Here is a 22730-nt window from a genome sequence, read left to right as displayed (position 1 = left end):
CAATAAATGCAATAACTATTTATTTTTATTTTTTAGTCATCAACAATTTATCTAATTGTTTAAATAAGACTATAAGAACTCAAACGATGTATAAAGAGAAAAAAAAACTTGTCTAGGATGATTTTTGTGGAAAACACGCTTTAAAAACCATATTGAAAACGCAGACAACTTAATATAAAGGTTCTCCAATTTTTAACGATCCGGGGGCACGGGTTCTCGTTATCCGATCGAGCAAAAGTTTGGCAAGGATTTCTTTTTCGCCAAATGGAATCTTTTTGGAGAATGCCGCGAGAAAAATTCGAAAAAAAATTTTGACCAAGAGTAAATAAGGACCACTCTAATATACATATATATTTATACATATACATATATTTACATATATATTTACACATACTATTAGGTGCGCCAAATTGAGAACGAAAAATCGGCAGTTTTATTGCGCTGAGGAGAAAAAGAGAAATATTGACCCTGAAGCAACGCGAGTCGACAACATAAAACAAAAAAAAGGAGTCGATTTTGTGAGTCGTACGGATCTTTTACAATCGGCTGCACAACCGTATTGCATCTAGAATATATTGGTTTATATTAATTTACTGTTCAACATTGTGATGGCGTTACTATTTTATTATGAAAATGTTGCGTTTATTTCATCATGCAAACGATTACGATAGAGGAAAATACAATGAACGAAGCATTATTAATAGATATTAAAGAAGTTGAACTAGAATCTATACACATAGTGGTAACTATATATTAGTAACTATATATTAGAGCTTAATCTATGTATTTGTTTATGTGTAGGTCTATTCCTGTATTGTGTATCTATTGTGTACAGATATCTATTATACAGATTAAGTCAATAACTATTATCGTTTTGAATATTTTCGAAGCAATAAATAAAAGTATTCTTAAGATCGTTAAAGCTACTCCTCCTAGAAAAAAAAGCGTAACTTTTTAAGTACGAAACTTTTTTTTTTAAAGTAGAATAACTTTGAAAATCTGAAAATCACCCTTGTTTCTTGCTTCGAAGATATTTAAGATAATAATTGACTTACTCTGTATATTTCTATATGTGAATCAGGTCTTTAAATCACAAATTACTCAGCGTGTAGATCTGCTAAAATGTTTATGTTTTTTAGTTAACTCTCGTATAAGAAAGATATTTTTTATTATAATTAAAAAAAATATATATATATAATATATCCTTTTAATTATAGTCAAATTAATGTAATTAATGTTAATTTTGTTTTTTTGAATCATGCTTCGTCCTTGCTCGCATTGAATAAAAACGAAATATGTTTGATAGATAACGAATAATTACTATGATAATATATATAATAAGCGCGATTGTCCCGAGTGCAATCGCCATCACATCCAACATTTGGTTTTGATACCAAGCTAAATCTTGCGACTTGTTGTGAAGATGCGATGCTCCTTTGTGACGTATCACGTGTTCGATCCACCAGATGGCATTATCCAACGGCTTGTGCGGCAAATCTCGAAACAAGTTGCTTAGCTTCACCATATTTTCTTTGTAACTGAGGACAAAGAGCGGTGAGCAAAAGGATTAATCCTGTACATTCAAAGGGTTCTATAACGGCGCTACCAGTGAAAGTTTTTTTTATCTTAGTCGAAGAGATCTATCTTTCTATCTCTGTAATTGCGTCTTTTAGGCTTCAAGTAAATTTTAGTCTAATACAAAATAATATAATTACAGTTAAAAGAAAATACACATCAAGAATTATGAAACTGATACGGAAAAGAACTCGAAGACACATAATCTTTGAATGCATTTACCTGGAATTTGTTATCATCTCCAATATAGCTTCTCTAAATTCCTCCTCGTTCACATCGGTTATACTCAAGATCTTCCCTACTCCAAAATGTTGCAGTCTTCTCATATTAAAATTTTGATCTATAGATACAGGAAAGCCAATTACGGGGACTGCGTTCTCTATCGTTTCGTCGATACTGTTTAGTCCTCCATGGGAGATAAACAGTCGTACGTTCGGATGCGCTAATGAAATAAAACGTATTTTTATAAGATTATGTAATATTATCTTGATGATATTAAACTTTACGGCGTATAAGTTGAACTTTCACAATTATTTTACATATCTTTACAAACGCAATATTATATAGAACGTGTGTGCGAGGTGTTTGAGAATAAATAGTTCCAATCTCAATGCGAAAATTCTTCAAGGAACGACAAATTGTCGAATTGTCAATCGATCCTAAATAATCTCTTATTGTGATTTAACTCCTCTATTGCGGTGTATCCTATACAGATTTTACAGCAAAAGTAGACTACGATGAAAAGTACGAACCTAGAACTTTCTGCTGCGGAAACCATTTTCTTATTTCGACATTGTCGGGCTTGTTTGCGAGATAATCGGACTCAAACTTCCATAATACCTTGTAAGGCAATGCCGCAAAAGTTTTTAGAAGCATGTTGCGCCTATCGATGGGTAAGATATTGCTCTTTATATTTGTGCCTAAACTGAAATATATGCATCCTTCTTTCGTATCGTTCAATAACTTATCCAAATCCTACAACAACACACAGTGATGGAACACACACAATGCACTTAATAATGGAATTTTACAATTTTGATAAAATTTAAAACTTTAATTAACTGTGCTTAGACTTGGGAGTCAAAACGTGGACGAATTCGAAGCAGAAACATTCGTACAATATTGACGCACAGTGAATCGAGACATGCGAAAATAGTGAACGTACATGGTAAAACATCTTGGTAAATATTTACTTTTTGATAATCTCATCTTAATATTTTTATATGTAGAATGACATAAGGAATCGATTTATATCAAAAGAATCATCTGATTTAATTAGAAAGATTGAAATTGATCTTGAAATAACCTGGAAAGAATAATTTCAATGTCATAATATCAAAAGCTATCATCTTATGTTTCTTTCGAAATTTTATAATTTTCATTTCAATAATTTTTTCTTAATAAACCATTTATGAGAATTATTGAACTTTTAAGCTTTACGTAGACGCTACAACATTACTTTTGAATGAGGATAAATACTTAGGATAGATACCAAGGATAAATACTTATCTTGACCATGTAACAATGCCATTCAAAACATAACCATTTCTTCGCGTATAGAAAGTCAGTCTCTATATATATTTAGCATTATTATTAAAAAAAATATTTTGAGAAATATTAAACTTCTGTTGATTTTACATTACTAAATTTACATTACTAAATAGATTTTCCATTTCATAAATTTATAATTTCTAATTATTCATAGATGCTCGTTCACGAAATAAAGGAAAATTTCGTAAGGAAAACATAGGAAAATACGTTTTCTGCATTTATAGCCCAATAACTCTCAAATGGCGGGTATTATACGGAAAAGTGCTTAAAGTGAAATATAAGTTATAAAATCTCGAGAGAGAAAGAGGGAGACATAAGCTGATAATATTATTAAAACATCGAAAAGTTTTTTCAAGCTTACTTCAAGACTTCGATTTTGTTAATTGAGTTATATAGTTTTTTTTTTTTTAACATAAATCGATTCGTTCCGTCTGCGTATAGAAGTATCGACATAAGACCATCGAAAATTGAATATTTCCCGAGATGTTTCATTCTGTGCGCCGTGACTAAATCGTGCTATTCGCTCGTTTCACGCTTGCTATGAGACAACAGTACTACCTGTGGCAACTTCTTTTTCTGACGATCCACGCGAAATCCACCTATATAGACGATCGCGGGTATATCTGCGCGAGGGTAAGTAAAGAACGGATGTGAGTTCACCAGAATCAAGCTGATACGCGAGTTGAGCTGATGGATAGGTGGTATGCTGTCGCCGAAATGCTTCCTGCTAATCCGTTCTTGTATAGGAAGGACAATATACTTGTACCCGTATATCTGACGTAGCTGATAGTACAGATTGACAAAACGTTGCCATAGGTTCATATCATCGTCGTAGCCCAGTAACACATCCGGTGAGGTAGACGTCAACAAAGGATTTCCTGCGGCATCAGAGAAGCTTCAGGAAAGATTCATACCGGCTAATAATAATTAGACACGCATCACGAATACTGAACATTCTGCTCACCGAGCGCGTAGTTATGATTAGCCGACAATGACATCATCGAGATTACAACTAACGGTGCGTTGAAGCGAATCGATAACGCGTAAAGCCCATCGTAAAACAGGTTTTGGACGATGATCAGGTCGAACTTCGCGGTGCTGTTCGGCGATATGAGACGTTGCATCACGGGATGCGATAGCGTCCCGTCAGTAATGTTCTCGTTGTGTTTATATATTTCATGAACAAACGACCAGATTCCCAGCTTTGCTTTTGAGTAGAAATCAATCTTACTCATAGTGTAATCATAAAGATAGTGCAGATCTACCTCGGTGTACTGCAGTCGAAGATTAGGCTCATTCATGGGATCCGTCGTGAAGACGATTAGCTCGTGCCCTCTTCGCGCCAGTTCTAAGGTTAAATGTCGGAAGCCCAACTATAAATCCACAAACATATTAGGGGCTTGAAAAAGTTCTCTATCATTAATAATTTTATTAACTCAAAAAAAAATTAAATAATGGATGAATAAGTTAAATGAGCAAACCTGATGACTGTAGACTGGATGTGGGAAAACTCCAAGAATGCGGCTAGCATCAACAATGGCTGATAATGCCAGCACTATTATAATTAATCTGCTCGTAAAACTTGCCATTGCGAACGCGATGTCGTAGAATGAAATGCAACTTTCACTTACACCGTCTATTTCTCTTTTTTCTTTATTTTAAACGTTTCTCAATATGTTAGACTTGGTTTCCGGGTTTAAGCCGCGTGGATTTTTCTTTGTTTGATTCCGACGTTTCGCGAACATTTCAATCCGCTTCATTAGGGAGGAACAACCCGATGCCGAGTTGCTCCTGAGAAGACTATCTTTATAGTAGTTGACATAGGAGGAAGAGGGGAGGAGGAGACAGGAAGGTAGGGGGGTTGGCAGGGGGAATGGTGGTAGAAAATTTTGTTGTCTGTTATGTTTTGAAAATTGGAAGGATGGATTGCCAGTTTCTTAATATGCTTTCAAATGCAAGGAAATGCATTTCAGGAAATTATAATATTAGATAAGATTATGTCAGTGACTTAAAATACAGGTTTTACATTTACATTTTGTAGATACGGAATTGGACAATTGCTTGAGAAATAGTAGAAAATTATAGAAAAACATGTCGACAAACATTTAAAATAAAAAAATAAAGAAATAGTAGTGGAAGTTGTGTTTCATTCGAATTCACGAATTCGATTCGTGTTTCATGAATTTGTAAAAGGATGGTAGATGTTTTGACGCAACATGAGATTTGTTTTGTTAATATTAAGTTGTAAAAAAAGTTTCGCCGATCGAAATTAAACAATTGATATTCGTCGTAACGATAGTTCGCAGCAGGTTTTTGTTTCTGTTTAATTTATCGGTTATCTAAAAATTGTCGTAACCACTGCTGTTGATAAATCCTCGTCAATCAGCACCAACTACGCCAAATGTCTAAAACCATGACTTTACTTTGTATATGATGCGATAAGTTACATTTACATTTTATAGACATGGAACCAGGTCAGATAACCATGAACATAAGACGTAACGAACCAATCAGAATATTGCTTTAGAATGCTTTTAGTCAAGAGAATATTGAAATAACCGCTTAATTAGAATTCAGATAGAGTTACTAGAATTTCAAGCAGATGCATTCTAGTTTACACGTAAATATTTTTGTATACGATCAGTTTAAAACTGGCAGTTCTGTCTTCTTCTAGAGTACACAAAACTACAGTAAAATCCTGATTGATTCTTCAAATTAAGTTTACGTTTTATATCTATAGTTACGGTAATTTGTGTGCGAAAACTCTTAGAAACGATATCGATCGAAAGATGCTTAGAACTAAAACAATGAGAAATCTTTTAGTAGAACAAAAGTCATAATGCCACTTCAACCATCGCGCAAATTCTGTTGAACCTGTAAACCAAAGGTATACTTAAAGGTTACTGAAAGATAAAGTCTTTCAGTATTTAATCTATTTATCATACAATGCGTCTTTTCCGACTACTACTTGTTTCAGTCGATACAGCATAATTTGACAAGACAACGGTTTCGAAATCTCTTAGTGGCTCAAAAATAGTACGATAACTTTTTTGACGTCAACTTTTTCCATTGCCTTTTCCTATCGCAGTATTCCATTTTTGCTTAAAATGGTGGATAGCGTCAGTGTCTTGATTAAAGAAGCTTGTTTTAAATATTTGATGTATTAATAAAGGTTCTTAATGATAAAATCCGTAAAACTTAGTTTACAGCCTATGAGGAAGAGAAATTTGTTTTGTCTAGATATTTGATGAACTTCTAGAAGTCCATAATATAGATATGACATATATTTGAAATCTATATAGTTACAAAATACTATGATGTATTATGAATATTAATGTAATCATAGGACATTTTTTAGTTTGATACTTTCGTGATCGTAGAATCAGAAACATCGAATATAGTGGCGAGCATTTCATATCGCGATAAAACAATAATTCTGCACGATATTCGAATAATTGATATTATCAAGAGCACTATTACAAAAATTATAATAAAATATAATAAAATGACCATAAACATGATAATTTTTACTACATTTATAATTTTTACTATGTTATTTTTGCTATGTTCATTAGACAAAAAGACAAAATGGTCGAATTAGGAAAAAGTTTGCGAATCATCGATCAAAAAACTACATCAAATAACATCATGATGATATTTCTTGAAATGATTTTCATGTGATATTATAGTAATATTTTTATTGTGATCTTATTGTTATCTGATTTGAAAAGTTTGCGGATCAAAATCCAATAGTGCGGAGAAGTTGCTACTTACAAATGCAAGTATAATGCAAAAAAATGATTGAAGGTCAAAAATTACAAAATAGCAATCCTAAGTAGAATACAATAAAAATATATCCCAAATAAAACTCATAAAAATATTACTATGATATCACATGAAAGTCATTTCAAGAAATATCATCATGATGTTATTTGATGTAGTTTTTTGATCGATGATTCGCAAACTTTTTCCTAATTCGACCCGGTTTAGTGTTCATGATCACTTTTTACTATGTTTTCTTATAATTTTCATTGTAGTACCACTCTATTTTCGGACTACTAAAATTGTATTGTAATTTTTATTACCATATTTTCTCTATGTATCTCGTCCATCGCTGAAAAGCAGAAATTTTATTTTCTGCAACAGTGTACGGAACGCGATTGTGATTTTGCAAGTGTTTCTGTGATAATTGATAGCACGGTCGTGCTTTTAAAATATAAAGTGAGTTGCATAAGCGATAATGAATGTATTGAAATATTTTTTCGCGGTATTATATAATATATTAATATGAGAACAAATTTAATTTATCGGAGTAAACGTCAGTAACTTTTTTGCGTGATACGAATATTTATCTATATGTGACGCAAGTTACGCAAGTTACGCTCGTATTTTTAAAATGCGCATATGAAAGCGATATAATAAATGTAAGCTGGCTGGCTATTTTCGATATGCGCGTTTTTCAAGCGGGGATCAAACTTTTCCTCAAGCGGACAAATATCAGGTTCGATAAATTACAATATTTCTGTTATGCTAAACGAAAATATATGAAGCAGATGAGCATGGCGTGAAAATTCATAGTGTGCAACAGGTTGATATATTGTATACGCTAGTTAAATATAATTCTATTTAATATGCCACTGCATACAGGTAAGGCGATTTACTTTCGACACTTCGATCGGCATTGATGGAATAAAATAAAGCAGAACGGATAGTCGACCTAATACCAATAGTTTGATTTTATAAAACCGCATGATCTATGTATCACATTAACAGTATTATAAAAATAATGCTAAAATTACATACCGTGTTTTATCATGAAATTCGAGAAGCTTTTTGAAAAGGTTATTCCTTTTCTAAACGTTTATTTAATTTTATGTGATATTTTGTGATCGCAATGTGATAAAATTGTTATTTTTCACGAAAGAAAATGGATTGGTTGATTGAGAAAATCTATAACTTGCTGGGCAAAGTGGAACGTTATAAACAAATGGATTTACTGATGCAGCGAAAAAATTTTGGGTGAAAGTAATTGTTTTAACCTTCCCATCGAACAAATTCATTTTTGTTGATGTTATATTCACTGTAATAAATTATTTCGTACTTTAAGCTAATCGAAATTTGCAAAACAATTTCATTAATTCTATCAAACGAATCATGCACTTATTCAATAGATAATGAAAAAATATTTTTATTCTTTTTATGAAGAAATATTAATTTTGAATGGAAATGTATGTAATGAAAAATATGTTATTACCCGATTGAAGTTTTTCTATCGAAGATTTTCAATTGTAACTGCAAGTCTTTTTCTGTGGTTTTAGCTCTTTTTATTCCTTAATTCTAGCTTTTTTACTTTTAAGTCACATACATTAAGAAATTTAACATCTTTTACCCACAGTCAACAGGTTTGTTCATTTAACACTCCGGAGCTTGCGCTTCCAGCCAGACAAATGTGCTCCCGCAGTATCTGTGAGATATATGTTTCAATTTTTGTAGATAATATCAAAAACTCTATTAATTATATTATAGGAGAGGAGAAATAAATTATATTATATGTACTTGTAACAAAATAGATATCTTGTTGCAAATGTATATATTTCAAAACTTATAAAAACAAAATTTCAATCTTATCTAACCGTGATTTAGTTACCTAGAAAGTTCATTTTAGTTATTCCAGAAAGAATGAATTATGTATCATAGATAAGTTGCGAGCACCAAAATATTAGCAAATTAGGTTATGTTTTATGTTTATAAATAATTCCATATTCACTTGACGAATATTTTAGTCAAATAACGAAAGTGCAAATTTATACGAGCAGAGAAAGCATGCTTACATTATACAGGGTGTAACACGTGCCAAAAAAAAAATATATAAGTAAAACAGATAAAAGTGAACAAAAATAGATGTCATTTTTCAAAAAACCACGTAAAATTTCGAGATATTAATTAAAATAGTTTGGCAAATCAGAGCGCGCAACGCAGCAGGCGAGACATACGGCTTCCTACGGCCAGTGAAGAAAATTGACGATTGCTGGCGGGCCTATCACGCAGTGTCAGATCTAAGACGTAGTCCCCACCTCTAGATCTATGAGATAGACCCGAGCAATCGTCCATTTTCTTTGCCGGTCACGGCGAGCCATATGTCCCGTCTGTCACGTCGCGCGCTTTGATTTGCCCAACTATTTTAATTAATATCTCAAAATTTTACGTGGTTGTTTGAAAAATGACATCTAATATTTTTGTTCACTTTTATCTGTTCTACTTATATTTTTCTTTTGGCACGTCTTATGCGGGACACTCTGTATAATGTAAGCATGCTTTCTCTGCTCGTACAAATTTGCACTTTCGTTATCTGACTATAATATTCGTTCAAATGAATATGGAATTATTTATAAACATAAAATGTGATCTAATTTGCTAATATTTTGGTGCTCGCAACTTATCTGCGATACATAATTCATTCTTTCTGGAATAACTAAGGTGAACTTTCTTGGTTACTTTCTAGGTAACTAGATCATGGTTAGATAAGATTGAAATTTTGTTTTTATAAGTTTTGAAATATATACATTTGCAACAAGATATCTATTTTGTTACAAGTACATATAATATAATTTATTTCTCCTCTCCCGTAATATAATTAATAGAGTTTTTGATATTATTTACAAAAATTGAAACATGTATCTCACAGATACTGCGGGAGCACGTTTGTCTGGCTGGAAGCGCGAGCTCCGGAGTATTAAATGAGCAAACCTGTTGACTGTGGGTTGGATGTGGGAAAACTTCGAGGATACAACTAGTACCAACAGTGATCTTCTATAGTATTGGAACTATTATAATTAATCTGCTTATAAAATGCGCCACTGCGAGAGGCATGCCTTGGAATAAAATACAGCAGCTTTCACTATATTGCTCATTCTTTAACTTATTTTTTACTATTTGTCGACGTGTTTTTAAACGTGCATTTAGGGAATTACAATATTAGATAAGATAATAAATACATTAGATAAGATAGTAAATACAAGATAAATGTTATGTAATAATAGAAGCAAATATAGAGTAATTGTATTATATAACATAAAAGTAACATGTAATATAACTATTCTTACATGTTATTGGTATCGAGGTTAATTAATTTTCTTTTATATATTACACATATTATTTTACAATAAAGTTAATTAAAAATTGATATAAGTTAAATTTATATTTATAGAGATTCAGAACTTTGTATTTAAAGAGTCTCAGAACCTTTGAAGCTTTTATGAAGATATAGTACAGATTGAGATGAATATAATAATTTCTTTTCTTCTCGGGGATATATCATTTCGATATTCACTATAATTATCCAGATGTTAATTAAAGAAGATTTGCGAATGATCACGCGAAATATGGTAGATGAATTGTAGTAGCGAAATCTGCCGTTGTATGTTTGTACGTTAGATGAAACTAAACAAAAAAGTTTACTTTTTAAAAGTTTCCTTTACTTTTTTCCTAATAATTTTAGACTTTTAGTTATTAATTAGATAACATTAATATATTATCGCTCGACCGATTATCCAATCTTCTTTAATTAATAATTAAAAATATACAAAGTTAAAATTTCATTTAAACAACTGGCGTGGTAAGTTAGCAGTAAAAATGTTGGGAAGAAATGGACCCAAAACAGATTTCTGAGAGACACCGGGAAGAACAGAGGAGAAGATGTCATTAAATAAAGTATATAGAAAGTATAGAAAAAGACATACTGAAATCGGTTGTGAAGAAAAGAGCGGCAGAAAACGAGCACAATGACAGAATCCATATTTTGAGTTATTATATATTTGAGATTAGCAATAAGGAGCTCATAGTGTACTCGAAAGTCTTCGAGTAATCAAGTGCTGTTGGAAGAAATCAAGACTGTTGGCTGAGCGTTGTCGAAAGCAATAAGAATATTGTAGTTGGACATATGCAGAAGAGAGGTTATAGTGTTGTGGCATATACGAAAACCTAATTGATTGTCCCGAATGATGTTAGACTTGAACATATAATCGTGCAGCTGTCTAAAACATACATGTTCGAGAATTTTGAGAGAAAAGAACAATATAGGATAGAAGAAAGAAGGAGGAAAGTTTGTGAGTCTTTGAAATAGAATGGAGAATGAAATTCTTCTAAGCCAATGGAAATATATCTTCACGTATAATTAATAATATTAATGGATATTAATGACCAAATAATATTAAATAATAGAGTTAAACATTGTGTGCTACGTATAGCAGAAGCATGCGTCTGCTAAAGTTATACGGTTCGAAAGAGGTTAATTTAATCGATTTGAGCAGATGACATAGATTGATAAGATTGATTTGGTAGAACTGGAATTTGTCATGGGAAGCATAGTTGGAAGTTAGGAAGTGATTGATAACAAAAGGTAAGCATATGAGAAAAGGAAGAAAATCAATGAAATAATAAAAAAGAGGAATTGTTTAGGAGGATGCAATTGTTAATAGTATGATCGCCTAGTAAGAAAAGATTCAAGAAAACACTTGGTAAGGTTTTATGCAATGAGAAGGCTATAAACGTTTTTTCTCTTTGCACTGCAGCATTCGTGTGATTACGTAATTTCCGGTAGCATTGCCAGTTAGCTGGAGATCAGGATTTGTTTAAGGTCTTGAACCTCAATTTAGCGAAACGACGCACAGTTGAGTTAAGTCTAGACGGTGAAAAACATTTACGGCGCTTGAAAATAATTGCAACCAGCCGGTCAAAGATCTCACGATTTAAAAAATATAAACATTTTACGTGCATATGTGTGCAGTTATAAGGCATGTTTCTTATTGCAACTGGTTTCATAAAGACAAAAGAGAACGAAGCAAACTTTCAAATACATTATTAAACTTTATAAATTCATCATTCTTAACGAAAAAAATTGATAAATCATCAGTGGGACAGGAAGCGCTGTCCGCCGTGTTTCTAATTGAACTTTAATTCGGACGATTTTATTCGAATTCGATTGGCTGGACTTGAAGTAGACGAGACTCCCCGTATTTTTTCGCGATACGTTTGGAACGTAATGTTTCATGCGATTTGTAATCGGCAACAACCGCGCTGCCGGTTGCGCCCTTTTGGTATCTCATTGCCGGTTGCGTACAGGTTGCATCGGGCAACGAGCGTTACCATTATCATAGGTGGCACGAAGCGTCATTGGCCTAATTGGCGTCGGTCGGCCGAACGTTTTGCATTCGGTGTAGCCGTGCAGTTGTGCGCAGCCACGCGTGATTTTCCCGTGCACGACCATCTGCACGCATCACAAACCCCGAAAGGGTGCTCTTTCACTGGTGCTACCGCCGCCACCGCCGCCGCCGCCGCCACCCCGGGATGTGGGGCCACATATCGAATGGACGATGGGTGGCGATGGGAGATAGCGGCGACGCTACCACCACCGCGGCAATAGGGGTGACTATACGATGGCAGCAGGAGGGGTGGAGGGCACATTGCGGCTGTTCCAAAACAAACATACGACTTGGACAGGCCGAATCGTTTCCTGGTTGGAAGCTCGCCTGGAAATCGCTGCGCGGCTCGTATGCGGAAGGCGCGAGTTATTGTCGGCGTTTCGGCCGACCGGTACCGATCGACCGGTGCCTCGTGAATTTCCCGCGAATGCGTCGTTACTTCGTCGTCGCGTCGGCGAAGTTACGCGATTGAAGAGTACACGGATGGAAGAAGATTCGTGAAACCCCGTATCTCGCAATTCCAGCGCGCTAGCCGAAGAATTTATTCCCGACAAGTAACGATGCTATAGAACTTGGTGATGTTAACGGCGGAAGTGGCGCGACATTATCGTGGACGGTTGGGAGTTTTTGCGAATGGGAGCCGCTTGTTGAAACGCACATTAACATTCCAGAAATTGATTCTGGAAAAAGAAACGTCCTAACATGCCTAGTAGAGATTTAATGCAGTTTTTGAAGTGTCACTGAATAGTTGTTGCGTGAATATGTTTGAAATTTACTCGCAATAGACATTACAATACTTGAGAATTATCATATTGAATTATTAGGTATTTGCAAAAGTTTATATGATATTAAAAATGTTTTTATTTATTAATAACAATGAGATGGCTTATAATATTTTAATCGAAAATATTGTCCGCGTTGCTGTCAGTAATCTTTTGCCATTTTTCGGGCAATAGTTTAGTCCCGCACTGATAAAATGACTCATCTTTTGAAGCAATCCATTCATTGATCTATTTTCGCATTTCCTCAGCATTTCGGAACCGTATCAGATAGACCGTGTTGCATCGATCTGAATAGATGAAAATTATATGGAGCGATGTCTGGAAAGTATGCTGAGTGCAGCAGGAATTCCCAATCTAACTCGAGCAATGTCTCTTCAGTCGCAACAGCAACATGCGGTCTAGCGTTGTTGTGGAACAAGATAACTTTGCGTCGAGTCGCGGCTATTTAAGAATGCTTTTCTTTCAGGGCTTGGTTCAAACGCCATAATTGTTGATTGTAGCGATCTCCTCTGATTGTTCGTGATAATAGTTCATAGTAAAGTACTTCTTAGTCCCATCGAATACACAAAAGAATCTTATGACCATAGATGTTGTTCGAAATCAGTCCATGACTTTTTGCATTTAGGATTGTCAAAATAGATCCACTTTTTATTACCAGTAACTATTCGCTACAAAAAACTTTTTTGTGCTTGGAAAGCAATATGGTAAGCCGGTTTCCAATCGCGTTTGCAGAGAATTCTCATGAGGAAGTCATCTTCCTTCCTTCTTTCTGAATCTTTCCCATTACTTTGAAATCATAGGATATTGTTGATTCATCAACTTTGGCCTGTAAGCTTCTTTAATGTTTGGGCCGAGTTTTCGTTGAGTAATGCTTCCAATTTATTGTTTTCCATCTCATTTGGACGACCAGAATGCGGTTTATCGTTTCTAAACCACTTTTCATATACTAAAAAAAAGTTTGGTAATACTTACCAAATGTGTTTTACCATATCATTTGGTAAATAATAATCAATAATGGTAAATGTTACCAATGTTTGGTAATAATTACAAAATTGTTAGTAACATTAACTTTCATATAGTAATATTCACCTCTTATATTTAGTTGATACTATTTTACTAAATGTAATAATTATAACACAGGCTGGATAATTATTTCCAGAAATTTTTCTCAGTGTAGATAGCAGCGGATATAATATGACGTACGTAATGTCTTGCTTGAAACTATGAATTGTTAACCATCAATTCTGATCAAAGTATAATTTAAACAATAAAAAGCAACTTAAAGGAAAACAACCGTTAAATCGCTTCTATAGCCATTTATTTGTGACTTCACAAACTTTTGCAAACACCTAATAATATTGTTGATATACTATGTGGATCTTGGAAAGATCGGTGGACATATTTTACAGCAAACAGTTTCAACGATTGAATAAGAATTTATCAAGTTCTTGTCCAGATCCTACGCGGTATTTTTATAACTAATGAGAATATATTGATATTAGACAATAACTGAACAGATACCTACGCAGACTGTATATATTTTTACCAGGGATTCTGGAAAATCGTTTTAATTTCCCTCGTACTTGTATCCATTACGATACTTTTGTTGCTAGCCGCTGAAGTTGTTTTGTCAATTTTTAACTTGGCGTTTCCTCCTCGCTGGCAGATCGTAACGAGAACCCCTCAGATTTCCGCATTGGCGACGAGATACATAAGCGCGCGTGCGCGCACACGGAGAACGATCGTCGAAATTAGATTCGACGGCTGGCCGATCGGTCGGTTTGCGGAACTTACGTGGGACGCGCCGCGAGGAGGTCGAGTTGGACGGGTGGTATGTACGGGCGAGCAGCCCGGCTCCGGTGGAGAGAGGTTCTTCTCCCGCGCTGCGGAGGAGAGATAGCGGGCATTATCGGGGAACTAATTAAACTGGAGTATAAGAAATAAAACAAAGGGAACGGCAGAGGAATTCTCGTCCTCCCCTCGAATAGACGCTCGGTCTCCCACCGTGCCGGCCAGGTGCTCAACCTGGATACGTCGCGCCTATCTACTTTACCTTACCTATCTTACGCCGTGTTAGGTCGGAGGTGGCTCGCGATGGGTCGATGGAGGTGGCCTTACCGTGTTACTCTTACTCCGTTGCTTCATTGCTGACGCCGCCGCCGCTGCCGGAGGCCGGAAAGTAATTAGGCTGGAAGCGAGAGATGTGGCGGATATTGTAGCACGGTAGCTGTTTCCCTGCTTGCGCTGTGCGCCGGCAGGATGGCTATAGAGTCATTGTTATCTAACTTAAATGAACCGCGTAATAATATCGTTAGGGGCGTTTCGGTATCGCTGGTGTCCGGGCTTCTTCGTGGTCTTCGGGACATCACGAGGCGGCTCCGAGTGATGCTCTTTGGCTTGTAATGTGCGCGCGATTAGGGCTGCGTCCGTGATATTCAAACTGGAGCGCACCATCGTTTGATGTAGAACGAGTAATATGTTGTTACATTTGAGCAAAGCTTCGTTATTGCAAAGCTTTATTTATTGTTAGAAGTTCTATGAAAACGAGTAGAGAATGCGAACACTTTTGACCTCTCATCAGACACGTGATCTATTAGGTAATTTGAAGTCTATATATCGCTAGTCTAAGATATATCTTATTTTCCAACATACATAATCTATTGTTTATATCACATATTGTCGAAAATACACATCTCGACAGAATATACATCTGCAGCGGTAAACTTGCCGCCTAAAGCACCTAAAGCGATAACGAAAGAAATACGCATCTGCTAAAGAGCGCATATGCTCAGTATTGTGTGTGTATGTGTGGGCATTAATCACTTAAAATTTTATTTATCTGAAATAATCGGCAAATCAATAATCCGAATAAATTAATTGTTATACACATAGTCACGAATAATTTAATCGATTGAGGAAGTTAATTATTAATAATTATACATTAATAATTAACTATACCAATCCTTAAATATGTAATAAATATATAATTATTAATCTCTTTATTGTTACATATATAATATTATAATCTAAATTATTATTATATATATAATTAATATATTATTAATCAGCATACAATCAATTAAATCAAGGTTCGATTAATAATTAATTTCACCAATCAATTAAGTTATTCATGAATTTATGTATGACGATTGATCAAGTTTGATTGTTGATTTGCTGATTATTTTAGTCAACTAACATTTTAGTCGTTTGACGCTTAACACTGCTGAAGGGAAGATTCTGATCTTTGTGACGCCAGTGTACTTTCGCATTTTATTGTGTTCTACGATTTGTTTACAACACCGAATCGTGATCGGACGCGAATGGAAAATATTAGAGCATAAAGTTTATATCGATATAGAAAAATGGAGCCGGCGGAGGAGAGTGGGAGCATGAGCTCGCGATAAAGGAGTGCGAAGGGAGATAGATTCTCAAGGAGAGGACGTTCATGACGTTATCAGGGACGGTCTCGAGAGTGGAAATTAAACGGGGCTCGGCAGGAGCAGATGAAACAATTTTTCGACGGGGGATACTTGGCGAAGAGGGGAAGACGAGGGGTTTCTGGGGGAGCAGGCTAGAAGGAGCGAAGAAGCGAGTGGGTGGGATTTCAGGAGGGCCCGCTATCTCGACTTATTTTCACGGATCGGATTTCTCCGGGCCGGGGGTAACGGTATCAGCGGTTTTCACGTCCCGCGGCAATTACATTAAAAGTTTCTGTAAGGGGCGCGAGAATTGAGTAGGAAGACGAGGGCAAAGAGAGAAAATGGGTGGAGCATAGCGAGAAGAGAAGGAGGAGGAGGAAGAAGAAGAAGAAGAAGACGACTACGACGACGACCACGACGACGACCGGTGAGAAGAGAGAAATATTCGACGTGGAGCGAAGGAGTCCATTTCTCGTATAGGGTGGCGGAGAAGAAAGAGAGGCAGATCGAGCAGAGAGAGAATAAGAAATGGCCGGGACGCTCGCTAACGATCCACGAAGGTTTTTATCTCGTCATTCCTTAACGGTCGCCGCTGTTATTTAATGCCTCGTCATTATAACCCCGGCCACCTCTTCGCGTTTCACCACCACCCACCCTCGCCGACACGGCTATAGCCGTTCGAGTTGGCATCGAGTCACCCTCTTGCTTCCACTATTAATTGTTCATTCACCCTCATCGAAGTCAGCGCGCACCGCGACCCCCTCTCCACCTCCTTCTTTTATTTTTAATTCTGTCGCTGCGTTTGGGCGCGCCTGAAATTCTGAGGGTAGACTCGATATCGGGAAATCGTCCGCGACGGCAATCTTGGATCTCTCTCAGACAAATCGTCGCGATTGACGCTAATTATTATCTGCCGGCAGCAACGCGTTGCATCTCGACGTCGCTTTCAATGTTCGAGAAAGAGAGAAAGAGTACTGTTCGTCTTGATCATGTGGAAGTCATATTTATACTGGCAGACACATAAATCACGATGGTACCCAAGTAGAAAAGTTTTCAGAAAATAACTGTTCACTAGTCAGAAACTGGCCAGTTTTCACTGGCTAGGATTTATTGGACAGGAATCATTCAGAAACTTGACAAGAAAATACTGATCAGTATTTTTTTCTTGGCCAGTTACTGATCAGAAACTAAATAATAAAAGATGATAAGTAAATTCTAGGCAGTTTTTTTATCTAGTAAAAATTCGAAAAACACTAGCTGTGTGATGTTTCTTAATCAGTTACTAACCAGAAACTAGGTAAGAAAGTGATAATTAAAACTAGAGTTACAATTACCTTAATAATGAATGAATTTGCACGTAAAAAGACTCTATTTTCTAAGACATCTTTTGAAAAATACGAGTTTTACGTTATTTTTATATTGAATAATAAAATATAATATTTTACAATGTAGAGAATCAAACGATAAAAACTATTTGACAAAACTTTGTATAAAAACAGGTTTGGTTTGTATAAAATAAGAACTGGTTAAAAACTAATTAGAAACTGTCTAGAAACTAGCCAATATCTAAAATTCCTAGCCAGTTAGCTAAAAAGAGGTCGCTCTTCCTGCTTGAGTAATTATTGCCACTTGTACGGTTGATGATCGTTGAGAGAAATGATTGATCAATGATGTCGAGCAGGCATGATTGTTCGATAATGAGCGATATAATATGAATTGAGTGCTTGATATCCGATATTATTATGCACTTTTGATGAAATCAACCCAAATCATTATTATTATTATTGTCATTATTATCATTATTATTATTGAGCATTAACCTTTGGACAACCTGGATACTCTCTATCTATTTCAGATTTCGTTACACAAAAATTTCAGTATTTTCTATTGAAATATTGCCAAATGGTTCCAGATTCCCATTATTTTAACAATTTCACATAAATTTATCTGTTTATTTAAAATTGGGAATATTCAATGTCCTAGAATTTCATTATTTTTCACATCTATCTCTGATCTGCTATTTTGAACTTCAGCTTTATTTTTTTTTAATTTGCATAAGTTGTAAAGCAAAGAGTAAAAAATAAATAAAAAGAAAAAATTATTAAAATCGGTTAAATATTAGACCGGTGAGTGTAATCCAAAAAATGTCTTTTATCCCATTGTGCGTATAAAAAATTTATGCAAGTCGAAAAGGGAAAGAGATAGAACGTTGACCGTTACGCAAACTATTGTTACAAGAAGTCGTGAAAGTACTCTAAAAATCAGAGAACATAGAGAGCCTTTTTCTGCTTGTAACATAGGAAATTGCATAATGGATATTAATTTAACATGAAACTTTTAGATATTGACGTAAGAGTTAATGGATTAAGGTTTTCTTTGATGAAACTAATCGACAAATCAATAATCAAAATTATTCAATTGTCATATATAAAATTACAAACAATTACATTGATTGATGAAATTAATTATTAATCTAAATCTCTTTGATTTGATTGACTAAACGCTAATAAATAATTATCATTAATCGATTAAATTATTTATAATTATATGGCGATTAATCATATAGCTTTAATTATTGATTTGTTGATTATTTTAGTCAAAGAAAATTTTAATCGATTAATGCTTAATATTGATCCAAATAGGCTTTTGTGATTATCAAGTAAAAAAATCAATGATAGGGAAATCCATCATTTGCAAGTTTCTTATTACATTTATACAAATTATGCAAATATACTATATTTACATTTATGCAAATATGCTGTATTAAATTAATCATTAAATTTGTATTATACAATAATGCAATTTTTTTGTTGCATTAATGCAGCTACAAATTCATTGAAAGTGGATGCACACTTAGATTTTTACATTACACTTTGTATGATATTGTTTTAAACAAATTTTGATAATTTCCATTTCGTCGTTCTGTGTGATAATTATAAGTGCTATATGAATCATTCATAAAAAATGCAATATTTACAAAAAACAATAATTAATAAAGGTTACGTATTTCTGTCTATCCGTCCAAGTAAACTCTCAATTATCAAGATGTGAAACAATCGCTGATAAAATTTCTACAATTTCGTAAATGACATTTATGAAGCAAATAAACTGTATTGAATTTGTGATTAAATTTACATCATGTAATATTGTCATGTAATCTCTTGTCATATTGACGCAGCTACAAATTTATTTAAAGTATACTCAGATGTTTATATTACATTTCGCATGACGTATTCTTTCGAGTAAAATTTGATAATGTTTTCATACTTCTGTTTCGTCATTTGATGTGATAATTATGAGTGCCATATAAACCACTGATAAGGAATGTAATCTTTACATATCTACTGATAAAGCTGTTGCCAAATTTATGTACATCTGCCTATCTGGAAATGTGCTCTCGAGGTTTATCACGACTTCGCGCTCTCGAAAGCGTATCGCTCGTCGGCTGCCGATGATTCGATAATGAAGCTCACCTGGCCTAGCGACTATTCCGGATCGGAAGAGGCCTCTAAGTAGGGATAAGATGTCTGGCTGGGACAGCTTCCGCGACGAGACCACGGTAATCCGTGTACCGGGATATTTTAATCAGGCCGATACCGCGAGACAGGGATTCCACCTTGTATTTACATATCAAAATTATTGGAGCCCTCCGGGAGGAATTACCGGATGGCTGCCGTTCCCGGAACAAAAGCGGCTCGTTGAAGATCGTCTGCGATTCTCTAATGTCCAATACGAGGTGTTCCCGGGGATATCCCGGTCGTTGGCCGATATCGGCTAGAGGAACGGGAAAATCGTTGTCAAAGAAGACGGTCTTTACGTTTCTCCGCGCCGCGCTCTTCGAGCGGCTTTAATTACTTGGCCGTGGTACTTTTTACCTCTCAGTTTCTTTCCATTGAGCGCATCCGGCGCGGCGCGGTGCGACCAAGTCGACTGATTGCTAATTACATTTTGATTATAACGCGCGATTCTGTAGTTTGGCGCGATTTGTGATTCTCGCCGCGATTTGGTATAAGCGTCCTATGCAAGCTTTCATTTATAGAATGCAAGAAATAATAAGAATTCTAACTTTTTAATTTAGGCTGTGCTGGATGAAGTGCAATGTGATGCATGTGACTGGCGAAAAAGCGAACAGATGAAAATGATTATATTTTTATTAATAAATAATGCATAGAATTGTTAACAACACTAACATTTATATAAGACATGGTTGGTTAGCAATCGAAAAAATATGGAAATAAAGTAATAATAGAAATAAAGTATAAAGTAATAATAGAAATAATAGAAAAAATAAAATAATCAATAAATATCAATTATAATTTTAATGAGATATTAGACAATTCGGATTGTACTAGTAATTGAATTGAAAAATGAGTCAAGTCACAAATTACTAAACAATACAGATTCAATGGCTGAAATGCTCATTAAGTAATGTTATAAATTGGTACAATATCTTTTAACAAAATTTCAAAGGCATTTTTAAAAATGTTAAATATATATATTATCAATGTTTCAATTACCAGGACATGTTTGATTACTGAGACCCATTACTGAAAATAATAATCGAAATCAGAGATGTCTCTGTTATTTGCACGCACACATAATATAGTCTTATATACATAGATTGAATATTCTACAAGAGTATTCTACAAAAAGCTGTGAATACATGACCAGAAAAGGATGTCCTGTTAGTGCAGGCATTCGATCTTTGTCCAGCTTAACTTCTGTTGAACATTTCCTCTATCTTTCTCCAATAGGAATTAAGCTAGACAAAGAAGGAATGCTCTATAGATAGTGGAATATAGCTGTCCTTCAAGTCTTGTTTTCAAACCTTTCGATAGAAAGGCGCAATCCATGTATATAAGTATCTGGTTGTCCGGCAACGCCGTTCTTTTTCCACTTATCCCGCGGCGTGCTCGCGTGCTCGGCAATTCGCGCGATTCTCCTCGAATTCGCGTTACGTCGTCGCGCAACTTTCTTTCCCCGTCATCTTCCCTTTCCAGACCGATTAATACAACGAACGGAACGGGAAGCGGTAATATCGCGAGGATATGAAAAATGCATTCCTTGCGGTGTAGTCGATGGCAGCGCCGCTGGGAAGGGGCCAAACTTTCGAGACTTCGGTTTCAGAGCGCGAGCATAGCTCCCATGGAACGAGACAGTGTTAGTGGCGGTTGCGGGGGTTGGCGGCATAGGAAAGAGTCGGCAAAGGGGCAGAGACGAGGGGGGAGGAGGCGGCTGGGAGGGTTAGCTGAGGAAAGGAGCGGCGACGGACAGGGGGATGAACGTGGAATGGAGACTGTACCGTGCTGCACGACACGTCTCGTTCTTCCTCATAATAATATTTAATCCGATCCATTGCATGGTACAGCAGTTCGCTCTTACCCCAACCTCCGAAATCCTTCAGGGTTTTCTATCCGATGAAAGTCCGCGGCGGTGGATTCGTCCCTTCTACTAATACTTAGATGTTCGCGATGCCTCACAAGCCGCATATATTTTGTCATTACGATTGCATATTACAGTTCCCTCCGCGATATTCGCAATTTAATAATATAGGAAATATCACGGAGCTGGTGAATATTCTTTTTTGGGTAGCGCGAAAGATGCAGCCCTCGTTTCAAATGAATTTTGTGCAATTGTGTTAAGTACGTTTATGTTCACGTCGCGCTAAGCTCATATTTATTACAAAACGCCTGCGTTCATTTGTTATGATGCTTATTATGGTGATTATTTTGATACAAACAATAATATTTTATCCATAAATCTTTTGCAGCATGAAAGATATTGAAAAGAAACATAATATTGAAAAATAACATTATTCGCATGTGATGAAGTTGTAAGTTTTTTGGGGAAGCGGAAATAAATTTCTTTTAAACGTCGGACGGAATTTATCAGTCGTTAAAAGCAACTGTGTGATGTTCGGATGTACAACTCTTGATGCCTGGCGTATAACTCTTGAAAATGTTTCCGAGGACGGGCTCTCGTGAAACTGAGATATCGTTTCAGACTTCAGAGCTGAATACGCGAACCGGAAGTGCGGTGTGGCTTTACGGGCCGACAATTTCGCTTTGCTTGCTGCCTGTCGAATTCTCTGCCAATTATGCAGTGTTTGTGATACGTAGCGGGCTGCGTCTTTGACTTCTAGACACAGAATATGTCTCGGACCAAATTGTACTGGCAAAAGTTAGAATATCACACATGAGACG

The 22730-nt window shown here is 35.5% G+C and overlaps 1 protein-coding gene across 1 annotated transcript; it reads right to left on the bottom strand.

Moving 5' to 3' along the window:
• Positions 1-146: 146 nt before the first annotated feature.
• On the bottom strand, positions 147-4927 carry LOC116847619 (UDP-glucuronosyltransferase 2C1-like). The gene is made up of 6 exons (XM_032822773.1): positions 4608-4927; positions 4091-4499; positions 3685-4004; positions 2328-2550; positions 1798-2017; positions 147-1538 (listed from the first exon to the last, which is right to left on the bottom strand). The coding sequence occupies exons 1-6, from the start codon at positions 4713-4715 to the stop codon at positions 1238-1240; spliced, it is 1581 nt and encodes a 526-aa protein (XP_032678664.1). The 5' UTR covers positions 4716-4927; the 3' UTR covers positions 147-1237.
• Between the last annotated feature and the right edge of the window lie 17803 nt (positions 4928-22730).

This window comes from Odontomachus brunneus, unplaced genomic scaffold (assembly GCF_010583005.1).
Source record: "Odontomachus brunneus isolate Ranch 3 - 2012 unplaced genomic scaffold, Obru_v1 Obru_scaffold_081, whole genome shotgun sequence".
Classification (NCBI taxonomy): domain Eukaryota; kingdom Metazoa; phylum Arthropoda; class Insecta; order Hymenoptera; family Formicidae; genus Odontomachus; species Odontomachus brunneus.
The sequence above is the reverse complement of the archived record's forward strand: the minus strand, read 5'-3'. Positions and strand labels throughout refer to the sequence as shown.